This window comes from Octopus bimaculoides, chromosome 7, assembly GCF_046866305.1.
Source record: "Octopus bimaculoides isolate indiv1 chromosome 7, ASM4686630v1, whole genome shotgun sequence".
Taxonomy (NCBI): Eukaryota; Metazoa; Mollusca; class Cephalopoda; order Octopoda; family Octopodidae; genus Octopus; species Octopus bimaculoides.
The window spans coordinates 1,216,767-1,233,936 of record NC_142934.1 but is presented as its reverse complement, the minus strand read 5'-3'; the positions used below and the strand labels follow the sequence as shown (position 1 = coordinate 1,233,936).

The 17,170-nt window shown below is 34.2% G+C and overlaps 1 protein-coding gene across 2 annotated transcripts in view; it reads left to right on the top strand.

Moving 5' to 3' along the window:
• The window catches only part of LOC106872790 (uncharacterized), a 932,929-nt gene that overhangs the window by 626,649 nt on the left and 289,110 nt on the right, over positions 1-17,170 (top strand). For both annotated transcript variants that reach the window (XM_089354571.1, XM_089354572.1), the window contains exon 5: positions 5,120-5,184. In XM_089354571.1, coding sequence (XP_089210697.1) covers positions 5,120-5,184 — 65 coding nt within the window. The remainder of the gene's footprint in view (positions 1-5,119; positions 5,185-17,170) is intronic.

Genomic DNA, 17,170 nt, shown 5'->3' with positions numbered 1-17,170 from the left:
TTGGACACTGTGAGCGATGTAATCGCCAAGCCCCTGCACCGAAATTGCTGGTCTTGAACCAAAATTTGAAACCGATGTTTTGTTGTTTTCTGCCCCCATGTGTTGTAGTGGGTTATTAGATAAATACTTTAATTTTTTTTTTCTACGTGCACTTATTCAAATTTCAAAAACGATAAACACAAGTTATAGAGGAAGAAGGGAGCAAGAAATAAATAAATAAACACTGCACAACGATAAACATATTTTCTGTATCAATTCAAGTAACACTGAAAAAGAATTAAATATATGGGGAACCACCCCATTTTTTTGTCTGATGACCCATTGTATATAGCTTATAGAGTGTAGCGCTGAACAAGCAGATCTGAACTGGTGTTATGGTTCCGATCACTACCGAGTTGGACGTAGATATGATTATACAGAATACCAGTAATTTCCGACGGGTTTTGCGTTGACAATTACAGCAAAATCTTGTTGGCTAAGCAATCAATCGGTTTTTGGTTTCCTAAAATCCTTTCGTCGCTATTCTTAACCTCATCAATAACATGCCCTCTCACCTCAATGTCTTCCTTGAGTCTGTCTCAGAATTAGTCTTATGTCTGTGTCTATGTAGATGTGGTTGCTTACAAGAGAAGTTAAGGATGAGCTTATGTGTGTCTGTGTGCGTGCCTGTGTGTATGAATATGTGTGTGTGCATGTGCGAGTGTGTGATTGAGCGTGTACACTCGAGTGACTTCATGTATGTGTGCGTGCAAGTATATGGGCATTAACCATCCGTGACCTCTTTAACGGCTCTACTTTTGTCTTTTGATTCTTAAAAAGAAAATAAGGAGCGATGTGTGGAGCGCATGACGTTCCAGGTATGGACCGGTTTTTTTCCATTTATATTTCCTTTGGTAAAATTATCGTTGACATAACTAAACAGACCCCATCTCTTTGTCTTTCAACAAACATATTTATCGTAAGAGTGTTATTATCTATAGCTCAAGTTATGATATTTCTCACTTTGTTAATGACGCTCAATAATTTACGACGTCTTAAATAGACATGCAGGGCATATCACTTGCTGGGAACGCCCACTGTCACAATATCGATTTGTACTTATTCTTCCTTTCCGATACCCAGCCGTATTTCCTATTTTTCAAAGAATTATGAAATCGTCCAATGTTTGGTATTTTCGTTTATTTTTTTATCTTTTTTATATCATCCGATATATACCAGAATATCAATACTTTCGTCAAATATTCGCAGATTTCTCTACAAATTCTTCAATATAACAGTGATTCCATTACGCAAAGAATATCAGATTCACTGAACCGTCAAACTGGGAATATTTATACCTCAAGGAATTAACCGGAGGAATGGAAGCTTACATGCTAGAGTGAATCAGAATACTAGTGGTGGGGACAAATATATTGCATTTAGGTTGAACATGTTATTTTGGTGTAAGGAACCAAAAGGATGAGGCATCAAGAGAACAGTTTTAGAAAAAGCAACACATTTATTCTCTCTCCTGTCTTATTCTCACTTTTATCTCATTCTGCTACTTACTACCTCTCTCTATATACTGCTGTGATTGTATATATATATATATATATATATATATATATATATATATATATATATATATAATGTGTGTGTGTGCATGCATATATATACGTATATATACATATATACAGATATACACACACACACACACACACACAAATATGTATGTATAGATATATATGCATTCATATATATATACGTATACTTATATATGCATATATATATATATATATATATATATATATATATATATATATATATATATGTGTGTGCATGTATATATGTATGATTGCTATTACCCAAAACCTATTGTGCTATCAATCATTCAACAATTCAATATACCAACGCGTTCGTGACGCGTATCAAAAAGCAGGAAGATGTAGTGTAGTCGCCATCTTTGATTGGTATCCTTCACAAAATGCATTCATTTAATCAGTTTTAATCCTCATTATCCGCTCGGATTCTGCGATGGGGTGTTCAAAAAGAATTTGCTATTCTTTCTTCGCTATCTATATACTTTCTACTTACAGTATATATGCCATCTAAACAGTTACAAACTGTTGTATCAGTTAAAAACTGGTAAATGTTATGATACAAACTGTCGAGAGGTATGTGAAAATCAGAGTGAAATAAACAGTTGTGGACCGATATTAATTTAACTTTCATCTACTTCGGAGAGAAATTGTAACCAAAGTCAATGTTAAATGAAGCAATAATCCAGCAAAAAATTATAGCCGGAAAAGTGGTCCTGATATAAATAATAATAAAATCAAGAACGATAATGACAATAATAACAACTACGAAGACAATCATGATGATGAGGATCAGAATCGCCCGTTGGATGAGTAGATCTTGTGCAGACTCATACAGAGTTCAACGATAACCGACCAGATATGGGCATCAAGATTTGCATCGAATCTTTTTGTACATTCAAACTGTTTTGACCAAAATATTAATCAGAGGGAATGAAGATGAATTGACACAAGTGGGATTTCAGACACGGAAATGAGAAAATTATATCAATTATAACAAAACATCAAATCAGCACTCAACACTAACGCATATTGTACCACACGTCTCAATGAACCAACACTTGACAACCTTTCTGAAGTGTATCAGGATAAAATTCGTGTATCTTAGTACTCTATATTTTCCATGGCAACACGTGTGATACACTAACTTACCTTATCTTCTCATTCCGTACTCGATTTTATATAATGCATATAATTCCATATAATCTACCCTATTCGACCGAGCATATCTCACGCTACAGAGAAATTTTCTTCCTTCACCCCTATGTGTTACTGGTTCGCATTAAAAACACACTGGTTGTTATTACATAATGTTTTTTTTATTGACATGTTGTCTTTCAAGTCATGTTTGTAAAGGACGATCACAACCGTATTCTCTGATGCCATCCACGGAAAATATTCGCTACTTTTCCAAAGATTTTAACAACAAAAGAATCTTCATGGCTATTTGATTTTCTTGGATTTTTTTTTTTTTTTTTTTGTAGTGGGGTATATTGAAATTGTGCTGAAATTACTTCTCCTTCAATAGGTTTGCTTTTGTGGCGTAGAGTTTCCTCATCCTTGTCATCTGCATAGAGGTCGGCAACCTACGAAGACAATAAAACTTCGATAAAGTTAGACTTCACTTTTTCGACTTGCACTGTTTGAGCAGATTTCAAAAAGATTTCTGTAAAACTTGTATAAAAATACATTCAATAAATTATGTCTTTACGCAGTTCACATTTAGTGAAATCCAGAACGACGAAGTATGGCATGAAAAACACGTCTAGACAGGTCACCAGTCAATAATAATAAAAAGAAGAAGAATAACAACAACAACAATACGTTATTTAGTTAGATACACCCAAGATTAGGAAACTGTATTATTATTATTATTATTATTATCATTATTATTAAATTGTTAGTTTTTCGACATAGGAAGTCGTCTCCAAGCACCTCCATACCAAGCACAACAAATTTGATAATAATAATAATAATAAATGATAGTGATTGTAGGAGAAGATGGAAATTTTTTGTAGCAAAACAAAATATATAAAGCGATAGTCGACTAATATATATATTTGATTATCTAATAAAACGGTGAGAGCTGTAACAGTATTCGGTGTTTTTCCTCCCGAAATTCAATTAATATTTGTCATAAATTAGATGTGGACAGCATTATGTCTTCTATCACTGTTACAAAACAAAACAACAACAAAAACAATATCATAAAATAGCAACACAACTTTGTTTTTATTCCTGAGTGCGTACCGTGAATAATACTCAGTTCCGTAGGTGAGTGAAGGAGCGTTTCATATGTGTGTGCGTATGCGCTATGTGCATGGGTTTGCGTGTGAGTGTGTGTGTGTCTATATGTGGGTTTGTGTTCATGTGTTTGCGTGTGTGTGTGTGTGTTTGGTTTGGGGGGAACATTTTTTGTGTGTGTGCGTGAATTAATGTGTGCGGTGTCTAGTGTTCGCCCATATAACACGCCATAACACTTAAAAGAATAGTTGCCATTGTTTTGAGGCTGAGTTTGGTTCTGTATAATGTAAGGATTCTTTGCCATAAGAAATGCCATTTTTAGATGTGAGCTCCATTACTAATTCAATTATCAACAAATAATATAATTTCAAAAGATTCAGCAACGCAATTTTTTTTTTCCTTTCTAAACCATTTTGTTATGTTTTACCTTTAATCATTATCATTAAACCAAAAATAAAAAGATACAAAGTTCTGGTATTGATAGCTTCAAAATTAATTCTGATTATTATCTTCATCAAAGCTAGTACCAATCATTATTGTTACAGGTAGAAAGTGGCGGTGCATGCCCTGCAGTATTCTCTTACGATCTTTTATGTCCGAATTCAAAACACACCGAGATCAAAACAGAAACAGAAATAAACATACATCTTTATTAATAAGTGGTTCAACTGGCGAAGCCATTTCAACGGAGAGCAACATTCTTTGTGGTATTCGTTCGGGCAAATCCAAAGATAGATGGTTCGAGAAAATGCGAGCTTTGTCTTAAATTAGGCATACACTTTTCTGCTATAAAATGCTTTCATCACGCATTTATGGATTTGTTTTTCGAAGACTGTCCGTTTATTGTTGTAGTCGACGTAGTCTGTCATTTTTCCAGAAGGATTTTGCCAACGTTGCGATCGCCCGTTTTGTCGTTGCATTTCACAAAGAATGATTCATGGTTTTAAGACCTTTTATTGAAAGGCCATTTATACGTGCGTATGTAACTTTCTTTATCAATTGTCTGGAATAGCCGTTTTTGATAAGATTTCGGCTTTGTACACCACTAATTTTACGAATTAATGCATGAAGAAAATTAAGACGGCCCAAAAAGAGAGAATCCAATTTGGTGGATGAAAACGTGTACAAGAACTTGCTAGAAATCATATTTCTAGCGATTGAAATTTGTTAGAGATACAAAAGTTTACTCAGGAGTAGCAAAAGCCAACGTACTATCAGAAGGGAGATAATAAGTAGGCTAAATATTGCTATAAAATAACGAATATTTTTCAAACATAGATTTCTGTCTCTATTTGCAGGATTCCAAAATTTACCTGCATGAAATTTCTTCAGAGGACGAAGAATGTTGTACAAGTTTTTGAAAGTAAGTTCTTTTACCATCCAATTAAAATATGTATATATTCATGCGAAATTTTTTCAGCTTTCTTGTTCAAATATTCGAGAACAAACACACACACAAATGATATTATATATATATATATGCATTATATAATATGTATATATATACATAATATATAATGTATATATAACATGTAATATTATATATGTGTGTATAAATGTATATATATATATATATATATATATATATATATATATAAAATATTTATGCAAATTTTTTTCAGATTTATTCATCAAAATAGTCGAACAGATACATATACGAATTTTTAAACATATATAAGTGTTGTGTGTGTATGTGTATTTGTGTGTTTAATATATACCGTATTTTTATATGTGAGCATATATTATAACAGGTAGATATGTGTTGGTATGTTTGTGTGTGTGTATATATATAACTATATTTTCACTCTCCATGAATCCCAAATTTTATTGTGGTACTTATTGGAGCAAATGTTTTCGAAGACTTATATTGTCTTTCAATGCTCGAAATGAGGAGTAGATAGACAGCCGACAACTGATGAAGGGTCGTTCTTTATGTTACATGTGCTGTTTTCCATTTGTTTCTCTCGTTGTTTGCGTACTGAACTCATTCATTTTCGTATTTCATGTTGGTTACTGTTGGTGACGTTCTGTACCCATATATGCACATATATATATATATATATATATATATATATATATATATATATATATATATATATAGGTGAGGTGTTAAAAGGAAACGGGCTGGTGACCGTTGTTCTAAAGTTAACGTTGAATTTTTTCCGTGAGACAGTCTTAGAGATGCTACGAAAATGCAAATTCGTTAAGAAATATACTAAACGTGAATGAAAGTTATTTGTTTGTTCTGAAATCTTAAAAAAAATACCAGGATGTAATTGTTGTAATTTCTGAAGAAACTGCTAGATCAAATCACTCACCACACGTGGAAGAAAAAAATGTGGAAATATTGAACAGTGCATCTAATGAATATCTTAACACTGACTTCTTTATTTCCCTTATCTGGTGCATATATTTAATTACAGATTTATTTCTAATTAGTTCTCTAATGAGCTAATTATATATGTAAACAATCACTCATCTATGTCTGTATCAGTATATCTATGCTTGAACTTTTGTCTCTCTCGTTAGCTTTTTTCTGCTGCTCCCTGTATTAAATACATTAGCTATGACATACATAACTACTTAAGCCCGCACTGGCTTATCGATTGCAACACGCCTATTTCTAGTTACCTATGTAATACCGACCGAGTATAATGTTAACATCTATCTATCTATCTATCTATCTATCTATCTATCTATCTATCTATCTATCTATCTGCTTTTCATTCTTTCTTTTTTCTTTCGTTTTTTCTTTCTTCCGTTCTATCTATCAATCTACGCATCTGTCTGTCTATCTTTCTTCCTTTCTTTCTGTCTTTCGTTCTGTCTATCTATTTATCTGTCTGTCAGACTGTCTGCCTGCCTGTCTGTCTCTCTGTCTGTGTATCTATCAGTATATGCCTCTAACGCTTATAAATTTGTATTTATGAATACACAAACATCTTTGTACACACACACACACACACACACACGCACACACAGACACACACATATATATATATATCTTGGTGTATGTGTGTCCTCATATATATGTGAATCTATTTATTAATATATGCGCATATACGTATATGCATACGTGTATATATGCTGTGTGTGTATATCTGTATGTATGCTTTGCATCTATATTTCACCCCAATTCCTATAATCCTCTACTTTCGCCAAAGCAATAACACCAACTTCACTGTACAACTCTTTATCACGCAGCGTAAAGAGCATGTACGTGCCAAATAGAGCTGCTTGAAATAGCTACCAAAACGTCCGTAAGAGGAAGGACACGTTAGATTATATAGTCCTAGGTTCATTGTGTCTAAATAAGAAAGCCTTGCATTCCAGTGGCAATTTATAATTCCACTCAATGCCATTCGCTTTATATTATCATACCACGCTTGTCTGTGTGTTGTGCGTTTATTAATGTGTGTTTTTCTGTGTGTGTATATATTTAAGTGTGTTTCTGCAGGTGTGTGTGTGTGTGCGCGTGTATGTGTGTATGCACGAGTGTGTATTCGTGATTTTGTGTAAGTGTATTCGAAGGTTTAGCTCTTAGGAGATCAATACACTCACTTGATTGATTGGCGTTAATAAATTGATATCAGAGATGATTCCATCCGTGATAATTAACCAGTATTAACCCCCCTTAGGTTACTTTATAAATAAATATAACCACTGACCCTTACAGTCATTGGGACTGATAAAATGTAACCTATGAAGTATAACAACAACATTGTAGACCCAAAGGGGCGTTCGATCTTCGGCCTAAATGAAACCTCATTCCTCAATTATTGGCTTTAAAAAGAATAAAATCAAGACTGTCTAAATATTACGCATTATTTTTATGGTTTACTTTTATCATCACAGTTTAAACACAGGAGAGAACGAATCAGGCTCATATCGTATTTTACGATCTCCAAGACTTGGTGGTTTGAATAGAGGAAGGTGTTATTAAACCGAAGATTTCACCTGAAAGTATACAAAGTGCTGGATTCTCTTGAAGGCAACAATGGCTCGGGTGGAGTGCTGCACCGAACAATGAATCAAGGCACAGCCCAAATCTGGTTCAATCTCTCCTTCTTTTCTCTACTTGAAATTTTGCTGACAATTATTTGGGTTGACCCAGATTCAGTAGTGAGAACACTTGTTCCATTTGGAGCGTAGAAACATCGAACTCGAAACCTTGGAGTTAAAATGTAGGTCTCTTACCCATCTGAACTAAATCTAACCTCAAAATAATAACGAAATAAAACTATTGCTCGGCAAGATTAATGAAATCTCTATGATTCTAATGAGAAGTCAATCGTAAATGTAGAATGCCATGTGAGCAAATGAGAATTTTCATTGTTGTTCAAGTTTGCTCATCAGATATTCTTTCTATTAATGCGTGTAGCAGACGACATTTACGACGACGGCGACGTCGACAACAAAAACAAAAACAACTCACACAAATGATTTAATAGTAAAATGTAACGTCTGCCAAATCTACCATACATAGCTAGTCATTACTTCATTTTTTATTACTGTTATTTTCTTTTTTTATTTGCCAACATTTTGAAATGCTGTTATCAAAGTCGTGTGTTTATTTAACACGTAATTGTCACAAAGATAATTTTCAGACTCATTGTTACACAATATTTAAAATATTTTTCACAATTTTATTTTCTATATTTAACAAGATAAATTCATCAGATCTATAACTTAGAATATTAATTTGCTTTTTTTACTTTTAAACAATTTTTTACGCCACTAAATTGGCGCTAAATGGTGCTTATCAGGTGAAGCTATTTGCAATGAATCTTACAATTACGTGACATCATAGAGAGTGCATTATTTGTCACGATACACCGAATTCTGTTCTAAAGCCACGTTTACTATTTCGAAAGCATGTTATCTTTTTCTTTTTATTCCATGCTTCCGGTGTCACATTAGACAACCACTTGTAAAATAGCTGATCATTCTCGTTAATTTTAGACACAAACCTGATTGTAATACATATACAATAATTGTGTACCGATTCTTTTTTTTTATAGAAATAGAATATGCTATACAAGGGATATGTGTGACTAGTATAAGACATACGTGCATAAATACGTGCATATATTTGTATATGTATGCATTTAAATATATATATATATATATATATATATGCAAACACTTAATATTCTGTATGCAAACATTAATAGCTTTCTCTCGATTCTCTCAATTCCTAAACTATTAACATTCTATGAGCAATTTCAAAAAAAATAAATAAAATAAAATAAGAAGCAAACATTCATAATTGGCCTCCAGAATGTATTATTTCTATCTTTAATGAAATGTGTCAGTTCAGTAAATAAGTCACGGGTTATATGATGCTGGCGATTTTTTAAATGAATGAAATAGTGCTGTACATGATTGCAAACGATAACAGATTTTAACAAATAGACAACAATTAATTAGTTAATTCTGTATTTGCGTTTTCTAGTAATCCCTTAATTTCAATTTCAAATTTCTAATATAGCTACATATACATACCTCCAAACCAATACGTGAATGTATACAAGCATGTAAAAATGCATACATGTGTGGTTATATGTATATGAATACACATATACTTGACGGGCTTCTGCAATATTTCATGTAAGAATGTTTGATTGCCAGTCATTGACCAGCCACGGGTAGAAGGCAGAATAAGAAAGGAATTATGGAAGGTGAGAGAGAGGTAGACACAGCAAGAAAAACATAGATTGGGAAGAGTAACAAAGGAAGAGAGAGAGAGAGAGCAAGTGAAGGAGAGAGAGACTCAGCAAAGGCGGGAAAGTGTGAGATGATCACTATACTGGCGTGTGTGTGTGTGTGTGTGTGTGTGTGTGTGTGTGTGTGTGTGTGTGTGTGTGTGTGCAGTAGGGTTTGGATGAATGGGTGTCTATTTTTTTTATATTTGTGTTGAGGTTAAATATCATCTGTTATATTTCGGTAAACTAAAATACTAGGAGACAGGTACAACAGCCCAACTTGCAATATAGGAGGCCAAGCGAAAATTGGTGAAGAATATACATATATGTACATTTCTTCTCCTTCTTCTCCTTCTTCTCCTTCTTTCTCTCCATCTATCTATATATCCATACATACATACATACAAATAAACATAAATACATACATATGTGTCTCTGTGTATATGTTTGTGTGTGTGTGTACATATAGAGATAGAGAGAGGTGTATATATATATACATGTATGTATGTATGCATGTATGTGTGTGTATATATATATATATATATATATATATATATATATATATATCTTCGCACACGTATACCAAGAAAAAGATTCACATACACACACACACACGGTATATACGTATATCTTTGTTTATTTTCTCTCCGCATCTCTCTCAGTTTTCTCCTTTCCCTCTATGTCTCTATCTTCATCTTTATTTCTCTCTCTATCTCTACCCCTCTCTCCAAACTTTCTATTCCTGCGTTTGTCTTGTCTTTCCCAATATGTCTCCCATATTTCTCGGCCACACGATCTATTGTAACACTCGAACGGCTGCCACCTCTATGTCTCTACTTTCTTTCCTTTATCTGCCTCTCTCTAAACCTCTTAAACAACCTTATATAAAATTCACTGATGCTATTTTAATCTGAACCACTCGTCACTAACCCATCTTAAAGCTATGAATAGGGTGAACAGTTGTAAAAGCTGAAGCGACTCATTAACGGGAATTCTTCCTAAATCTATGAACCTAAGCGAAGAAGACACACATTATGTATGATAAACTACGCATTGTACCTACACTCCTCCATATGTTGTTGTTCTTGTTATTGTGTGCATTCTTATTGTTAGGGTCTGCTTTCTCAAGAGCAGACTTCTCTTTTTTAATTTATTTCAATAGATTTGTAAAAAGAATCAATTCCATAAATGTATGTTTCTAAGTCTTATACTGACTTTGGACATACACACACATACATACGTGCATACATACGTGCATATATTTGTATATGTATGCATTTAAATATATATATATATATATATATATATATATATATATATATATATATATATATAGACACACACATACATGCATGCAAAAAACTATTTCACAGACAAACAAGTGGGGATGGGTTTTGTGTACACGTATACACATATTTGTTGACTGATTTGAACACCTTTCCATGTATGTGTATAAATGTATGTGTTTTCAATGTTTGGTTGCTTGTGTACGTGTGTGTATGTTTAGAGATATATATGTAGGTAATTACCTCCATATCTGTGAATACACGCATATGGCTATGTACACTCATGTATATGCATATATATATATATATATATATATACACAAACAGCTACACACTCACACATACGCACGCACACATACATAGTATATATATACTATGTACTGTTATATATGTATACTTGCATTTACCAATACAATTATGTGGCCCTGTATCACTTTATAAACATTTAATTCCACAATGATGAGATACTCGGTTTGCTCCATGTTTACCAAACAATTAGTCAACTCCATCAGTCTATCAACGTGTCTAGTTCTATAAGTCACTTCCTCTAAACTCAATACTTGCTAATTGCTATGTAATGTTAGCCATAAACATTGAAAACTTCAAGTGTATGCAGAAAGCATATGGCTATAAACTACAATATACATCTCACACAGATGTTAAATACTAAATCCTCAACTTAACATGCACATCTCGTTTCTGGCAGACATATGTCCCGTGAAGAACATGTCCAATAAGCAACTAGTGTATTGGGAAATTTGCATAATAATGAACAACAATATTATTATGATGTTTCAACGTAGACGGAATCTCCTTGTTTGTGTAGCAATTGTGAAAGTTAATCATTAATTTTAACCAATTATTGGAAGAGAACGTTTATAACGGGGAAATAGTAGAATGGTTGGAGTGTTGGAGAAAATCCCTGGCGCTAAATAATTCGCTTGCCTTATGATCTGAGTTCATTTCGTGCTAAATTCAAATTTACATTTCATTGTTCTCGGATTTATGATGATGATTTCATCGACTTACGTTGCTATTGTCAATAATTCTTCAAACAAGGGAGACTACAACTGAGAATCTTAGAACGAATTATCTGCTTCCACATTAAAGGCAAATGGTGTTATAAATTCCAATGACTACTCTGATGAGAAGCAGCGAGGTACATAATCGATGAGTGTACAATAATTTAACCGTGACTACACGTGTTTACAAAATAGGTTCATAATATAAGCGACATATCCTCCGCTTAACAACCATAGTCATCCACTTAGTGGCTATCAACGTTTCATTTCGGCAAACTCTGTGATATAAGTCTACAATTATGTGGGCGTTAAGAACGCAACATTTGGTAAGATATATGCCGTATATTGTCATCAATTTACTTTTGATAGGAAATATATTTTGTGTAAGGTCATGTGAGTGAGAAACACTATATTAAGAACCAATAAATATATAACTTATATTTATTAGTTTACGTGTTCCATACATGAAGAACTTACACAAAATATTGTATAAATCAACGATTTGAGTTGATTATATGTCACTTATATCTTTCGATCAATGATACCTCAGCCACCACTAAATAAGTTGCAAGTTTTGTTATCTGGTACAAATGCCGCTTATATACTGGACATTTATAAAAAAGAACTAATGTATATGTATATATATATATATATATATATATATATATATATATATATATTATATATCGGCCAACAATATATCAAAGACTATAGATGTTATCGCGCTTTTATGTCGCTTCTGTCATGGATTTTAGTGAACATTACATCAACACCACTTGAGCAGACGATAAAAATTGTATTCTGGATATGTCGCTTATATCATGCATTTTCACAAAACTATGCGTGATCCACTGCTAAGTGGGTGATTAACGTTGCCTTCCACATATGTCGCTTATATCAGGGAATATCAGAAAGAGATGTATCAAAAACCACTGAGTCGATAATTATCGTTGATTTCTAAATATGTCGCTTATACCACGCTCTTTTACTGAATGATGTTTTAATAATCACTAAATAGAGAATTGTAGTTGTTTTCAAGACATGTCGCTTATATCATGCACTTTTACTAAATATTACATCAACAAAGACAAAATTAGGCTTCCTTAGCAATGACGTAGATGATATGTTAAAGCAAAATAAGGCTAATGAAACATGCCTTAGCATCACAATATAAACTAATTTAGTCGAATGAATGCCTTAAAGATGCTGTTATAATTTTACGCTTAAGTATGCGCAAACAAAATATATCAGATTAAAGACAAGGCGAGGGAAGGAAAGAGAGAGAGAGAGAGAGAGAGAGAGAGAGAGAGAGAGAGAGAGAGATCAGGAAGATAATCAATACATGATAGGTGAAAATACAACTGCATATAATAGAGAATTAAAGAGGGAAAAATGTGACAATTTGCTTAATTCAGCAATGGAAACTAGTAATAGATAAACAAAAGATTTTCTGATAAATATGTGGTGGCTGCAATAAATATGGAAAAATATGCTGGCTCACCATACCGGAAACACGACTGAAAACATAGTTTGGTTATAGTTGATAAAACAACAGGAAGTAAATCTGACAGCGCTTGAAGTATGGCTAACATGTTCACCATTTTCTTCGTAATTCTCCCGGCTGATAGACTGACGAGAGAGGGGGCGGGCTTAAGAGATAAAAAGAGAATAAAGGAAGAGAGAGAGAGAGAGAGAGAGAGAGAGAAAGAGAGAGAGAGAGAGAGAGAGAGAGAGAAAGGGAAAGGGAGAGAGAAAGAAGAATTTCGTCATGTTCACTACACTTCTGTTGCAGCCGTTAGTGGCGATTCCGTATTTATTGAGGAATCAACATTAATGTTGGATATATAACCAATATATATAGACCATATTTCATATACGCAATCGAGCAACATATATATATATATATAGCCAATTCAAATAAACGAATAAAATTAAGAGACACCAAGAGGACGTGCACAATGAATGTATTAGTTTGTCGCTTGGTGAAAGCTATACTCGACGTTTCGAGTAATGCTCTTCGTCGGAAAGGAGAAACAGAAAAGCTCAAACAAGGGAAAGAAATCGCCAACATCACGTGTGCCTGTATATATGTGTGCGTGTCTGTATGTATGTGTGCGTGTATGTATATATATTATATATACGTATGTGTTTATGTATGTGCACAGACACCAACACGAACCCACCCATAGAAACACTGAAACACACACAGACATCCTCTAATGCACGCTCAGTTATGATCCAGAACACTGTTGTCAATGTTCTTTCAATTGTGATGAAATTATTTACATTCTGCGTGTTATATCCTGGTGCAGATGTACTCATGAATATTAGTCACCTGATGCTAATCTTACTTCGGTTCAGAGAGATCATCTACCTTGGTCTTCGAACCCCTAGAAATAGTAGTCATGTCTCCCTCATAAAACACACTTGCGCTTAAACGTTTCTAAAGAAACAAAAATCCGATGATCTTCTTTCGACAGGTTTTCTCCATATTAATCCCAGATTAGAAGAGGATGAGTGTTAAACAGCAATAACAATAGGCTAGGTGTTGATTCGAAACCGCCACTGGTTGCTCTGTAAGCGTACTCGGTATTTTGATAGAAAACGACGACTCTAATAGCAATCTCTAATCTGTCAGCCGCAGGCACTGAAAACAAAGTAGAAAATGGTTTAGCTACGCTTCAGCAGTATAACGTTCGATGGTTTGTGTGTATGCGTGTGTATTTGTATGTCTATGTGCTTATATGCCTGAGCATGTGAGTTTTGTGTATGTCTGTGTCTGTGTGTGTGTGCGCGCACGTAGGTGAGTATAAATGAATTGGTCAACTAATTGATAGCCCGTAGAGTAAGAAATAGTTGCTTTTCGGTTGAACGAATCTCAGAAATATCGTCAGATCGCATTTATTGATGATAGCTAAACATACACAAACAGATAGATATATAGACAGATAGATAGATAGATGGATGGATAGATAGATTGATAGATAGATGGATAGACTACATATACGTGGTTACCCTTACACTCCCTTCTGTATAATTACATACACATACGGCCACTGTTCCATACAAATACAAATGAATACTAAAAATGTCTAGAATAGGAAGAAAATCTAATATATTACATCATATAAGAACATATGTATCCACACAGCGACAAACACCCACACTTACAGGCGCGTGCGCACACAAACTCACATCTATATAAAAACACAGGAATTCACGCATTAATGTATTACAAGTGGAACACCAGCAATTTAATACCAAGTAAGACTGGCACTGGTTTCGTTGATGTTAAAAGTGAATTGTATGAAAAATACTAATAAACAGGTGCACTCATCGACACACATGTATGCACTCATACATAAGTACATGCATACATAATAATACGCGTAAATGCTTCTATATATATTATGTACAGAGTGCGTAAGATATTTGAGGACAGATTTTTATTTATAAAAGAACAAATAATAATAGATAATAACTTTATTTATCAATAAATACTATGAGGATAAAAAATAAACCTTTTCTATAATGTAATTCCCTAAATCCACCTTCAGCTCCAACAACTGCTTCTATATAAGATCTAAATCACCTACATGCTCAAATCAAGTGGTCCCGGTTGATTTTGGACATTACTTTGACTATGGCAGCTTTCAAAGAATCTTTGGTGTTACAGGCATGTTCCTTGACCTCTCTCTCAACAACGTGCCACATGTAATAGTCCAGTAGATTGAGATCTGGGGAATTAGGAAGTCAAATGTTAGGGGATATGTGATCATGAAAGTTTTCAGCCATCCATTCCTGTGTTACTAGAGCCATGTGTGATAGTGCAGAGTCTTACTGAGACACATATAGCCTTCTATTACATACACTGTCTATCCAGGGCTTAATAATTATTTCCCGGACCTTAATGTAGGCAATAGAGTTCACTCTAAGGCCTTATAGCAAGAAGGATGTATCACATGTCCTTCATTGCTGTTAACCCATAAAACCATGACAGTTTCTGGAAATTCTTTATGCATAACACTTGGAACGTAGAAAGGGTCTGCACATAAGCATCTGTCGTTTCTTCTGTTAACTTTTTGATTTTGGTCGAAGTCTCTTAATCTCTTGAGTAAGCTGAGAGTCTGCCATTATTATTGTCTGAAACAAAGATTATACAGAGTTAGCAAAAAAACCAGTAATGACTTTAAAAAGCTATACCCTCAAATTCCTTACACACCCTGTATATAAATATACATATTAGACGCAGGCGTGGTTGTGTGGTAAGAAGCTTGTTTTCCAACCACATGGTTCCAGGTTGAGTCTTCTACTATAGCCTCGGGCCGACCAGAGCCTTGTGAGTGGATTTGGTAGACGGAAACTGAAAGAAGCTTGTCATATATATATATATATATATATATATATATATATATATATAATCAGATATTCAGAGTAGGTTTTATCTGTGCCGCACCGTCCTAATCACCATCAGATTCATCCAACTCCTCCCAAATCCTCTTCGCTGTCCTCAGATTCACACCAAACACTCTGAAATGTCCATACTGGAGCTTCCGGCCTGAATGCCGAGCAGTACAGCATGTCTTTTCCAAATTTCCGGCAGAGTGAATTGCATTACGTTGCTGTTTTTATGACAGTGCCCAACGGTGCCCAGCTGACCCTTCTATACTGTCTAGGTGACAAAATCAAAAACAAACAATGAGCATGCGCGAAACTAGAATTATAAAAGTGCGACAATTTAGCAGTCGCACCGTGTATAACAAAGTTAAGTCGGTGCACCAACTTAAGTACCTTATTCAACTGAATCTTACATCTATTTTGTGCGCGCGTGTGTGTGTGTATGTGCATACATACATACATACAAAAGACAAATATCAAATGTCACACAGCATAAATTCCTGATTTATTAAATATTTTTGAGGATGTACCACAATTAGCAAATGGCAATTGAAAATAGTTCCATACGAGATGAGTTTACAATCTCAAAAATCAAGAATTCTAAAGAATTAAAGTGCCATTAACAAAAAGAACGGGCTTATTATCTGGAGATAAGAAGATAATCGTTTACACGTGTTTCTCCCCCAACGAACATCATCAGCAAAACAAATTTTATACTGCAATTACCTGTACACGCATCACACACACACACACACACACACACACACACACACACACACACACACACACACACACACACACACACACACACACACACACACGCACACATGTATATATGTATGTATGCGTGTGAACATATTGCTAAGCTCTCTCACAGACTCCCCATCTCACGCCCTGACAGTGAAATGTTGTTGTGCTTCTATCAAGATTCCATGATG